At 46.1% G+C, this 12,832-nt stretch overlaps 1 protein-coding gene across 7 annotated transcripts in view; it reads right to left on the bottom strand.

The window, feature by feature from the left end:
• The window catches only part of LOC309702168 (protein NLRC3-like), a 30,099-nt gene extending 18,324 nt beyond the window's left edge, over positions 1-11,775 (bottom strand). For 3 of the 7 annotated variants that reach the window (XM_082526629.1, XM_082526628.1, XM_082526626.1), the window contains exons 1-9: positions 11,645-11,775; positions 10,541-10,666; positions 10,423-10,456; positions 6,835-6,920; positions 6,177-6,278; positions 5,106-5,184; positions 4,758-4,944; positions 2,850-4,629; positions 105-278 (exon numbers count right to left, since the gene is read on the bottom strand). In XM_082526629.1, coding sequence (XP_082382755.1) covers positions 105-278; positions 2,850-4,629; positions 4,758-4,944; positions 5,106-5,184; positions 6,177-6,278; positions 6,835-6,920; positions 10,423-10,456; positions 10,541-10,629 — 2,531 coding nt within the window. In that variant the 5' untranslated portion in view covers positions 10,630-10,666; positions 11,645-11,775. The remainder of the gene's footprint in view (positions 1-104; positions 279-2,849; positions 4,630-4,757; positions 4,945-5,105; positions 5,185-6,176; positions 6,279-6,834; positions 6,921-10,422; positions 10,457-10,540; positions 10,667-11,644) is intronic. The other 4 variants (XM_082526631.1, XM_082526627.1, XM_082526630.1 and 1 more) reach the window with 3 other exon arrangements.
• Positions 11,776-12,832: the final 1,057 nt, after the last annotated feature.

Raw genomic sequence — 12,832 nt, forward strand, 5'->3', positions numbered from 1 at the left:
AATCTCCTAAGCAATCCAAATATAAAGAAAAGTTCACCTGCCAATTCTATAAAGCTTGGTTGTTTGTACAATAATATCATTTAATGATATGTTTGGATCCTGACCTGAGAGTTTCCAGTGTACAATGTGGACTCTGCAGTGCAGCAGACAGAAGTTTCACTCCTGAATCCCACAGGTCATTGTTACTCAGGTCCAGCTCTTTCAGACTAGAGGACTGGGAGTTGAGAACTGAGGACAGAGCATCACAGCTTCTCTCTGAGAGGTTACAGCCACTCAGTCTGGAAGAAAACAAACAAACAATTAAATCAGTCAAATGAAACATTTTTAATGCCAGCATGCAATACAATTATTGGTTAACTAAATAGCTTCATTAAAACACAACTCTTCTTCTATAGCAGCACTTACTCCTTGTAAGCTCCACCTGCTCCACCATCTGAGTCAGAAGACATGAAAACAAACTGTAAATCTAATAGAAACATGATTGGAAATCTTCTCAGATCCATTTGTACATTTAGAGCCTGATCCTGAAATATAGCAGCACGGACATTCACAGCAGCAAAGGGTTCTTGCTGATCTGAGCTGGCTTGGCCCTGGCTTATTGAAGATTAAAGAAAGCAGAATCAGCTGTTCAAACCCCCACAAGGCTGCCCGCTGTGACTGAAACAATGGGACGGGTCGTGACTTCTCAAAATGGGCTCATTGAACGCAGCACGGATAAGATCTTGAAGAAGCTCATGGCGGTCGTGAGTTTTCAGACTTTGCTCTTTGAGCACAAAACCGATAACCTCTGGGAGAAGCTCGTGGCTCTCCAACGGGAGATTGAGAGACGAGTGACGGACTGTTAGATCAGCTGTGAAATTGACATGCAGTTGTTCGCACCAAAGAAAGCCACCATCATCTCATGCGGCTAACATACCAGCGCCAGCTGTGGTCTCAAGGCTGGAGCTGAACAAATCTCACCCTGATAACAGACGGTGTTTAGACTGTTCCTTCCCATCCTAAGCATGCTTATCCCCTCCCGGTGCAGACGGTGGGTCGAGGGGACCAGCGCAAATGCTGCAGGCCCGGATGCGCTGTCTACACCGGCTGTCTCTCACCTTTTACCCATCCCTGTTGCTTGTCATGTGTTTCTATGGCGCATTAAGAGTTTTCATGTGCTCTGCGCTAAGGTCATTTTTTTGGTCTGTTCTCAAACTGATCTCCCTGTTGGAGCTCAGTCTGGGAGGAGTTCTTTTTTCTCCTCATCTTTCCTGATGTTGTGCATTTTCTGCTGTTCGGTTCCGGGTCGCTGCTCTAGCGGCCGACCGGCCAGCTACCTAGCCTGACCCGTCTCCCCAATGTGATGTTTGTGTATTGTATGCACGGTTGGAAAGCTCAGTATCCTAATTGCCCCTTGAAAATAAATACAGTGTTCTGAATCTGAATCTGAAAAGATTACAGAAGACGACTCTGTTCAGTATATATTACGCTCATACTGTCAAGAAATACCAAAGGTAGGTAAAACTCTGGTTGTTGCAGCCATCCAGTATGACATGCTTTGTACTGTCCTGCTGCAGTTTGTGACACCTGTTTGATGAGTTGTGAAGGATGATGAAACAAACACTTCACTCAATGTTTGTCTTCTAAACTGGATGTAATTTGGGCAGCCGATAGTTTTTCTTAATCTATCCCAGCTGCAAATAGGAACACAACAAATAACTAACTTTACCCACTTGGATCCTTATCATTCAAGATTGTGAAAAGATTCTCTACTCAGAGAATACTGGAGATTTTAGATGAGAGAGATGGAAGATGATGAAGGGGAAGAGTTTTCACAACTTGAGGCCTTTTGTCTTCACTGTACAGGACAAAGAAGACAGGAAGGGAGGGAGAAGTGAGGAGAATAACACAGGAAATGGTCTTGGGCAGACTCAAACCAGGCCCTGGAGTCACGACTCTAACCTTCAGTGCATGGGTCACCTGCTCAGCCAGGTAAGCTACAGCAGTCAGCAGTGTGTGAGTTAATTTGAAGACAATGATGACTATAAGTCAGGTAAAAAAAAAAATACTATCATCAACCAACAAGGGGAAAACAGTGAGCTGAATGACCAAGCTTTGACCAAGGGTGGCTCACTCCTCGGTCTTCTTGCCCAAGGAGTGAACCACCCTGCATGGCTATCAATGTGGTGCAAACAAGGCCATCATACAATACAGGCCATCCAAGCTGATTTTAACTTTTCCTCCCAGATACCACCTTAGAAATCATCTAGATTAGGATATGTTGGCTGTTCTAGATCCAATCACAACAAACAGAGAGCTGTTGTGTGTCCAAGGTGAACAGGAAGAATATATACATGCATAAAGTCAATAAAGTCAGAAGGTTTGCTTTAGACTGTGCTGCAGTTTATCATCAAAGACAAACAGGCACCATGCTGCCAACAAATGGCATCAAGTCTGACTTGAGGTTTTTTGTTCTTTTTTTTTTTAAAATCAAGATTAAATTTTATAGCAACCACAGCAGAGATGACCAGGGAAGGTGTGCTTGAGGGGATATAGCTAAAACAGCTGGTTTCAGACTGAAGATGAACTGAGGTGCTGCACCCAAGTCTGCAGGTTCAGGGAGGGACAAACATCTGCTGCAACCAGATTGGAGTGAGAGGAGAGAGCAGGCCAACAACAACAAAGAAACAACAAACACACTGTGGAAGACCGAAGCAGAGTTTAGTTTAAAGTGGAACTAAGGATGTTTCTCTGGCTGCCAGGATTCACTGAGTAATTCAAATGCTTTCTTTAATGCAGGACCCACCATGCAATAAATTACTGACACAGTTGGATGTTAAAAGTAAAGACATGAGTACAAATGTACTCACAGAGCTTTGTTGGAGGCTTTGACCACTGGCAGCAGCCTCAGAAGAGCCTCCTCTGAAGCAGAGTATTTCTTCAGGTCAAACACATCCAGATCTTCTTCTGATGACAGTAAGATGAAGACCAGAGCTGACCACTGAGCAGGAGTCAGTTTATCTGTGGAGAGACGTCCTGATCTCAGGGACTGTTGGATCTCCTCCACTAGAGAACGATCATTCAGTTCATTCAGACAGTGGAACAGATTGATGCTTTTCTCTGCAGACAGATTCTCACTGAGCTTCTTCTTGATGTACTGGACTGTTTCCTGATTGGTCAGTGAGCTGTTTCCTGTCTGTGTCAGCAGACCTCGTAGGAGAGTCTGATTGGTCTGCAGTGAAAGACCCAGGAGGAAGCGGAGGAACAAGTCCAGGTGTCCATTTGGACTCTCTAAGGCCTTGTTCACAGCACTCTGGTGAAGAGATGGTTTAAACCACCAGGAGGTTGTTTGTTGTTCTTCCATCAAATTGAGTCCAGAGTTGATGAAGGTCAGATGGACATGAAGAGCAGCCAGAAACTCCTGAACACTCAGATGGATGAAGCAGAACACCTTGTCCTGGTACAGTCCTCTCTCCTCTTTAAAGATCTGTGTGAACACTCCTGAGTACACTGAGGCTGCTCTGATATCGATGCCACACTCTGTCAGGTCTGATTCATAGAAGATCAGGTTTCCTTTCTGCAGCTGATCAAAAGCCAGTTTTCCCAGAGACTCCATCATCTTCCTGCTCTCTGGACTCCAGTGTGGATCTGTCTCAGCTCCTCCATCATACTTGACCTTCTTCACTTTGGCCTGAACCACCAGGAAGTGGATGTACATCTCAGTCAGGGTGTTGGGCAGCTGTCCTCCCTCTCTGGTTTCCAGCACATCCTCCAGAACTGTAGCAGTGATCCAGCAGAAGACTGGGATGTGACACATGATGTGGAGGCTTCGTGATGTCTTGATGTGGGAGATGATCCTGCTGGCCTGCTCCTCATCTCTGAATCTCTTCCTGAAGTACTCCTCCTTCTGTGGGTCAGTGAACCCTCTGACCTCTGTCACCATGCCAACACAGTCAGGAGGGATCTGATTGGCTGCTGCAGGTCGTGTGGTTATCCAGAGGCGAGCAGAGGGAAGCAGTTTCCCCCTGATGAGGTTTATCAGCAGCACATCCACTGAGGTGGACTTTCTAGGGTCAGTTAGGATTGTAGTTTTGTGGAAGTCCAGAGGAAGTCGACACTCATCCAGACCATCAAAGATGAACACAACCTGGAAGTCTTCAAAGCTGCAGATTCCTGCTTCTTTGGTTTCAGTAAAGAAGTGATGAACAAGTCCCACCAAGCTGAACTTTTCCTCTTTCAGCACATTCAGCTCTCTGAAAGTGAATGGAAATATGAACTGGATGTCCTGGTTGGCTTTGTCTTCAGCCCAGTCCAGGCTGTATTTCTGTGTTAAGACTGTTTTCCCAATGCCAGCCACTCCCTTTGTCAGCACTGTTCTGATTGGTTCATCTCTTCCAGGTGAGGCTTTAAAGATGTCTTCTTGTCTGATGGTTGTTTCTGGTCTGTCTGGTTTCCTGGATGCTGTTTCAATCTGTCTGACCTCATGTTCATCATTGACCTCTGCAGTCCCTCCCTCTGTGATGTAGAGCTCTGTGTAGATCTGATTCAGGAGGGTTGGGTTTCCTGCTTTAGCGATGCCCTCAAACACACACTGGAACTTCTTCTTCAGGGTGGATTTAAGGTTACGATGACAAACTGCAGCTTGAAGCTCTGAATGAGAAGAAAAATAAACACTCAATTCCAAAAAGAACTAATCTTTAAAACATGTTGCTCCATCTTCCATCTCTGGAAAATGTTCATTTATCCAGCAGCTTAAATCTTTAGATAAATCCTCTTACTGCTCTGCAGACGGTCAGCCAGCTCCTCCTGCTTCATTCTCCTCAGGAAGTCCACTGTGATCTTCACAAATGCCTCTCTGCTGCTGCTCCTCTGACTCTCTAAGCATTCTGGGTAATCTGGACTCAGAACCTTCTGGATCTTCTTCAGCTCGTTCTTCACAAAAGTGATGATGTTGTCCTCCAGCAGCTGGAACAGAATATTTATGAATGAGCCAATCAGACTGAAATCATGGAGCCAAACATCAGATCCATGTTGGACACACTGACGATCCACTGGTCTACAAAGAGCAGCATGGAGATGACTGTGAACAGAACAGATGTAACAGTAGTTGTTGTACATGTACAGACCATAAATATGGAGTCCAGCTGTGTTTGATGCTGCTGGGCAGACTGACCACTGGGACCCTCTGAGCTCTGCTGGTCCACTCTGTGGAGGAACCATGAAGGATTAGATCAACACAGGATAAAGATCCAGGAGTTTCTGCTCAAATAACTTCATCTGAATCAAGTCTGTCAAGTTTTAAACTCTCAGATTGTGAACATATCAGTAATTTTCAGTCTGTTTTCATGGACGTCCTTTCAGTGGTGATGTCAGGGATGATTTTGAAGAAGCTCATCAAACTGAACCATCAGCAGATCACTGCTCCAAAACCAGAACATGATCCGAGTCTCCCTCCACCACCAGAACACCAGCTTTACTAACGTGGTAGATCAGTGTAGTACAGATCAATAACTGATGAGTCATTTGATCAAAATCACTGAGTGCTTCACGTCTGACCCTCTGATGCTTCTGTAGACATTTTGCATATTTAATGAATGTCTGACAGTTTTACATTCATTCTATGAACACAGTGGAAATGTTGTGTTATAGTCTCCATGTTGTTTCCAGCATCATAAATTCTTAAGTTCAGAAAATTAGATTCTTTCTTCACAGCTGAAAAACAACAACATTTATTCTCTATTGAAATCTGCATCGTCCACTCCAAAGGTCACAATCTGAAGGTAACATCTGGTTTTGTTCCCTGTGGTTAACTCTGAGCATCAGTATGGTGGGATTTATCCACTACATCCACACCACTGTGGTTCAGTGTTGTCCTGATGGAGTAACAGCAGCCAGTATGATCCAGGCTTTAGCTGCTGGGTCTCTGTGTGACCTCTCAGACTGTTTAACAGATCAGACACAAAGAGAATCAGAGCAGCTCTGTTCTTTAAAGACAAACATGAACCCACTCAGGTCACACTTTCCCCACAGATATGAGCATCACTGTCCTCAAACAGCAAATGACCAAGTCGAACATTTGGATCTTTTCTCTTTCATTGTTTTCTTTTTAATGAATCTTTGTAACAATCTGAGGATGTTTCAGGTCATATTTATCCAGGAAACACAAACATGTAAAGGAGTCATCACAGCTCTCTGACCTCGTTGCTCCAGGTTCACCACTGAAGAATGGAGGGAAATCTTTGGACCGGTCACTCCTCACAGACGGACAGCTGGACCCTGCAGACTGTGACCTCTGACCTCTGCAGACACAAACATGATTGAAGCAGCTGTGATCACACAGACTGCAGATAATGCAGCTGTTTCCTGTCAGTAACATCCTCTTAGATTAGAGTTCAGCTTTTTACAGGAAAACTGGACAAAACTGATTTTTGTTACAAACTCATTTTCATTTCCTCTCAGCTCACAAACACAGTCAGACAATCAACCAGAGTCAACACTGATTATAATGTCAGTGCAGAATTATTTCTGTTACTCAGTGAGTTCAGCTCTCTGACCTCGTTGCTCCATGTGACAAGAGTTTCATGCTGTAAAATGTCAAAATGGTTGAATGTGGTGGAGTAAAAATGTGAGATGTCAGCTACTTTTCTTCAATATGAAATGTTTGCAGGGCCTGACAGGAAGTGGACGGACGCTCTGATCACTTCCTGTTTGCTGAAGTGGGTTTTCAGTTGTTTAGAAACCAAAGGCTTGTTTTAAAAGACAGTTTAAATGGGACTGAGGGAACGACGTGTTTGTAGTTTAGATCCAACAACATCAAGCAGTTTAATCAAAGGGTTCATGTTGCTAACAGCTCACCTCTCTGCAGCAGACACAGGCTGGACTTTAAAATCAATGAGGCCACCTTTAGACCAGTCACTCCTTAAGGACACAGAGCTGGCTTCAAAGTCAAAGTCAAAGTCAACTTTATTTGTTCGATTCTGCCACATGTACAGGACATACGGAGAATAGAAATTGCGTTACTCTTCAATCCCTAGATAAATAGCAAATGAACATTTAAATATATTTAAATATAAAAGTGATTAAAAAATGCAAGTAAAATAATTAAAAAGTAAAAATTTAAATAAATACAATTTTACATATAACAAGAAAGCTATATAATATACAATATAATGGGTAAGTGACATTGAGTGTAAACCAGGCAGAGTAGTGCAAATAGGCAAATAGTGCAAATGGAGATTTAGTAATGTACGGTAAGAGAAAGTGTAACAACAAAGTCTTATGAGGTAATGGCAGTCCAATGCTCCACAAAGTGACTGGTAACTGGTGCAGGCCAGTGAGTGAGTCAGAGAGTGTGCGTGTTTGTGTGTGTGTGACAGAGTTCAGTGAGACCGTGGAGGAGAAGAGGGGAGAGGGGGGCAGAATCGGGAGGGAGTTAAGCTTCCTGACAGCCTGATGGATGAAGCTGTCCTTCAGCCTGCTGGTCCTGGCCTGGAGACTCCGCAGTCTCCTCCCCGACGGCAGCAGCTTGAAGAAGCTTTGCATTGGGTGTGTGGGATCAGCCGCTATGCAAAGGGCTTTTTTAGTGAGACGGGTGCTGTAAATGTCCTGGAGGGAGGGGAGAGAGACACCAATGATCCTCTCTGCAGCTCTCACTATGCGTTGGAGGGTTCTATGACAGGACGCATTGCAGGCTCCAAACCACACAGTGATGCAGCTCGACAGGATGCTCTCGATGGTGCCTCTGTAGAAAGTGTACATGATGGGGGCTGGTGCTCCTGCTCTTCTTAGTTTGCGGAGAAAGAAGAGACGCTGCTGTGATTTCTTGGCCAGTGCTGTGGTGTTGTACGTCCAGGAGAGATCCTCTGTGATGTGCACACCCAAGAACTTGGTGCTGCTCACTCTCTCCACAGACGCTCCGTCAATGGTCAGAGGAGCATGTTGGGTGTGCATTCTCCTGAAGTCCACAACAATCTCCTTCGTCTTCTCCACGTTCAGAGAGAGATTGTTGTCAGCACACCACGTGGCCAGGCGTCTCACCTCACTTCTGTAGTCGGTCTCATCCCTGTTGCTAATGAGACCCACCACCGTTGTGTCGTCCGCAAACTTGATGAAGAGGTTGGAGCTGTATGATGGAGTGCAGTCATGGGTCAGCAGAGTGAAGAGGAGGGGGCTCAGCACACATCCCTGCGGGGCCCCCGTGTTTAAAATGATGGTGCTGGATGTATTACTGCCAACCCGTACTGCTTGAGGTCTTCCGGTGAGGAAATCCAACAGCCAGTTGCACAGTGAGGTGTTGAGCCCCAGCTGGACCAGTTTTTGAATGAGCTGTTGGGGGATTATGGTGTTGAATGCTGAACTGAAATCTATGAACAGCATTCGAACATATGAGTCATTTTTGTCCAGGTGTGTGAGTGCCGAGTGGAGTGCAGTGGAGATGGCATCATCGGTTGAGCGGTTGGGCCGATAGGCAAACTGGAAGGGATCCAGGGAGGGGGGCAGGACAGTCTTGATGTGTTGCATGACTAGTCGTTCGAAGCACTTCATCAGGATGGGAGTAAGTGCAACAGGACGGTAGTCATTAAAGCAGGAGGGAGATGACTTTTTTGGAACCGGAATGATTGTGGTGGCTTTAAAACATGTGGGGACGACAGCCTGGATGAGTGATATGTTGAAGATGTCTGTGAAGACATCAGTGAGTTCCACTGCACAGTCTCTCAGTACACGACCAGGAATGTTGTCAGGACCCGGAGCTTTACGTGCATTGATCCTGCTGAGGGATCTCCTCACGCTGTCCGGGGACAGAGTCATCACCTGGTCACCAGGAGGGGGTGGGGTCTTCTGTGCAGTGGTGCTGTTTTGGACTTCAAAGCGAGCAAAGAAAGTGTTCAGCTCGTTCAGCAGGGGGATAGTGCTATCACAGGTCTGTGGTGGGGGCTTGTAATCTGTGATGGTCTGAATGCCCCGCCACAGGCTCCGTGAGTCTCTGCTGTCTTTGAAGTGATGAGATATTTTCCTGGAGTACTGTCTCTTAGCCTCTCTGATGCCACGGGAAAGGTTGGCCCTAGCTGTCCTCAGGCTTGCCTCGTCTCCAACTCTGAAGGCAACATTCCGAGCTTTCAGCAGCCTGTAGACCTCTCCTGTCATCCATGGTTTTTGATTGGCCCGGACAGTTATGGTTTTCGTGACTGTTACATCCTCAATACACTTGTTGATGTAGGCAGTAACAGTCTCTGCGTACTCCTGGAGGTCAGTGGTGTTGTTGTAGGTGGCAGCCTGCTTAAACATGTTCCAGTCTGTAGTATTAAAGCAGTCCTGTAGAGCCTCTGAAGACCCCTCTGGCCACACTTGTATCCGCTTACGAACCGGTTTGGTCACTTTAACGAGCGGTCTGTAAGCAGGCATTAGCATGACAGTGATATGGTCTGAGGCGCCGAGGTGGGGGAGGGGAAAAGCTTTGTAAGCTCCTCTCTGGGTGGTGTAAACAAAGTCCAGTGTGTTATTTCCCCTTGTTGGAAAGTCTATGTGTTGTTGTATTTTTGGAAACACGCACTTTAAGTCTGCATGATTGAAATCCCCAGCCAGGATGAGAAAAGCATCAGGATGGGCTGTCTGCTGCTCACTGATGTGCTGGTACAGTTCATTCAGTGCCTCACTCCTGTTGTTGACATTGGAGGAGGGAGGGATGTACACAGCGCACAGGAGTATGGCTGTATATTCCCTCGGTAGATAGAATGGCCGGCACTTAATAACCATTAACTCCAGCACTGGTGAGCAGTGTTTGCAGACCGCAACAGCATCGCGACACCAGGCATCATTGATGTAAACACAAAGTCCTCCCCCGCGGGTCTTACCTCCCGCGACGATGACTCTGTCAGCACGGTAGCATGTTAGCTGGTCGAGCTGAATGGCGCGGTCCGGGACACTGTCGCTGAGCCATGTTTCCGTGAACACAAAAGCACAGCAGTCCTTTACATTCCTTTGAGATGAACGTAGCAGTCGGATGTCGTCCAGTTTATTTTCTAGCGAGCGTACGTTGGCCAGAACGATAGAGGGGATGGCGGGTTTGTGTGGGCTAGCCGCTAGCCTAGCTCGGATGCCACCGCGCTTACCCCTCTTCTGCTTCCTCTCACACCGCTTGAGGCGCATCCATTGTGGGCGAAGTGCGGGAGTGGGGGTCGGTGATTGAGTAGGCCTTCGGAGCAGACCCAGATCTTTCAGCTTCTCGGTGTCCACAGAGTTTAACTTAAAAAGTTTGTTTCTGCCGATGTCGAGAAGAAGTGTTCGGGCATATCCTCGCTTGCACACAGATAGACGCGACAAAGACTTACAAAAACACTGCAACTTACAGGACGAAAAACACGAAAAAGTAGTTTGTTCGGGAGAGAGAGAAGCCGCTGCGTGTGCACGCGCCGCCATGTTGGATATGTTTTGGATAGGTTGGATAGGTTCATGTTTACGTTTAGTTCCTTGTTTCTTCCTGTGAATAATGATGCAGCAGTGATGTGAGTGCTGAGCTGTGACATGGAGAAGAGTCATGGACAGTTAGAGATGGTCATCTCACCTCTGAGCTTTGGTCTGGCTCTCATGTTCCCCACACAGAGTGCTTTTAGAGGGAGGGACTCCCTCCTCTCTGTCCTCACACTGATCCATGCTGCTCAATTCACATCAGCTCACACACACTTTCTACCTGCAGAGGAAACAAATCATTCATGTGCACATCAGCTGAAATCCTCCTTTCATCATGTGTGCTGTCCAAATATCAGCTGCTTCTTTCCTGCTTCATCTCAGTGTCAGCTGGATGCAGTCAGACAGCAGTGTGAGGCAGAGGAAGCTGCCATCAGCTGCTCTGCTATCAGTCCACTAGATGGAGCCTGAAGCACACACGATGCATTCACTGACACACACTGAGTCACTGTGACTGGAAGCTTCAGTCAGTCCAACACGTGTGAACAACATTTTAAACGTTTCAGCTGATCCAGGATTCAAAGAGGATCAGCAGAGTTAAAGCTTCACACTAATTCTTCCTGCTGAGTTTGCAGAGAACTGCACACACACTGATTCACTGCTAATGAGAAGCTTCTTCCATCCAGTAATTCATCATCCATCAGCTCTGCTGCTGCTCTCAGTCCTGGACTCTGATCACAAACTAAAAGCAGCTTTTTAACCCGTGTCTGTAAGAACTCTTAGTGTTAGCTTAGTGTTAGCTTAGCTTTAGCTTAGTGTTAGCTTAGTGTTAGCATGCTGTGTGGCTAGCTTAGCGTCAGAGCTCTGCAGGTGTCTCGTGTGTAAATATTAATCACAGTGACAGTAAAGGAGGTAAAGGGCTGTGACGTCATCACGTACGCTGCGTCCTCTGTGGGCTCTGAGTGAACTCAAAGTACAAACTACAAGTACACAAACACGAACGTAGCTCAGAGTGGCGGACACACTCGGCCTCGTTGGTCCAGCTGTGAGTCCGTTACCGTGAACTATGGAGCGGCAGATTTGTGCTGAACTAAGCTGCACACAGCTGATGTTAGCCAGGAAACATTACACACTGACTTTAATGGAGAGACCGGAAATACAAACACACACAGTTTGTTGTGTGAAGAAATCAAACACGAGCTGAACAAACAGTAAAGTTCCTAAAGACAAACTGTTAAAGGAGGAAACAAAGCAAACTTACAGTTTCTTCACACCAACAACAAGCTCCACTCCACACCTGGACACTAAACACGGACACACAGGTGAGCTGCTTCCTGGAAGGAGGCGGGGCTCCACCTGAAACTCAGCACAGGTGGGAGGGGCTCAGCTCTGTGTGTGCTGATGTGTTAACTTTAAAAATATGCCGTCTGACTGCTCAGACTGAGTCAGAGTAAAGTTCACATGCTGACGTGTGGAGACATGAAACCTTGTTGTAGCTGCAGGCGTGAACACACTGATCCCAGATCAGCTCTGCTGTATTTGTAACATGAACATTTCTGCTGCAAAGCTTCAAATGTTCAGCATGTTTCTCTGTTTCCAGTCTATAGATCCAGTCACACTTTCTACCTTCACCTGTGCAGTAAAGACTGAGAGCAGAGCTGAAAGCAAGCGTCCAATCAGTGAGCAGCATCAACACCTGAGCTTCATTCAGACTCTGTTATTGAAGATGTTGTTGGTACAAAGTTCATCTGCTGCTCACATGAATCCATGAAAGATTTATTTCACTGAATGTTTCTTCAAAGCTCATTTCAACCTGTTGAAGTCATGAATGAAAGTGCAGACTGAGAGTGGATCACATGATGTTTGAGGTGTGTCATGTGACATGTTCAGTATTGTCACACATGTCTAGATTGTCCCTGATATCATAGCTGCTCAAACACTGATGATTATATTTGAAGAATTATTCCTGATGGCAGCAAAGTTTGAATGGAGCTCTCTGTCTGTGCTGATTTGTCGCCCTCTGGAGGTCAAAGCACAAACTGCATGATGTCACTGTAACCACCACAGAGACAGGAAGTGTTTTTATGACTGAAACACTGAAATGATGCTAACGGCTGTCGTTAGGCTCACTGACAGCAGTGCTGATGTGTTCATGTCCAACACTGGCTCAGGTCAGACTCCTTCATCCTTCTCCAGCGTGAGGCCGCCCTCAGACCCACAGGAGCTCTGACCTTTGACCTCCTGACCCTAACCATTTTAGTCTTGTTGCATCTTTAAATGCAAATCCATCCAAACTGTAGCCGAGCAAAAGAAGCTGGAAGCTGTTCTATGAATGATGTTGTTGAAGGAGCTTGGAAAGAAAAGCGTCTGGACTTCTTTAAGTTGCTTGAAGAGGGACATGGACGTCTTAACGCCCACTCACATCCTGGGACATTTGATCACAGGAAAT

This window comes from Aulonocara stuartgranti (genome assembly GCF_965226115.1).
Source record: "Aulonocara stuartgranti genome assembly, chromosome: 3".
In the NCBI taxonomy this organism is placed as follows: Eukaryota; Metazoa; Chordata; class Actinopteri; order Cichliformes; family Cichlidae; genus Aulonocara; species Aulonocara stuartgranti.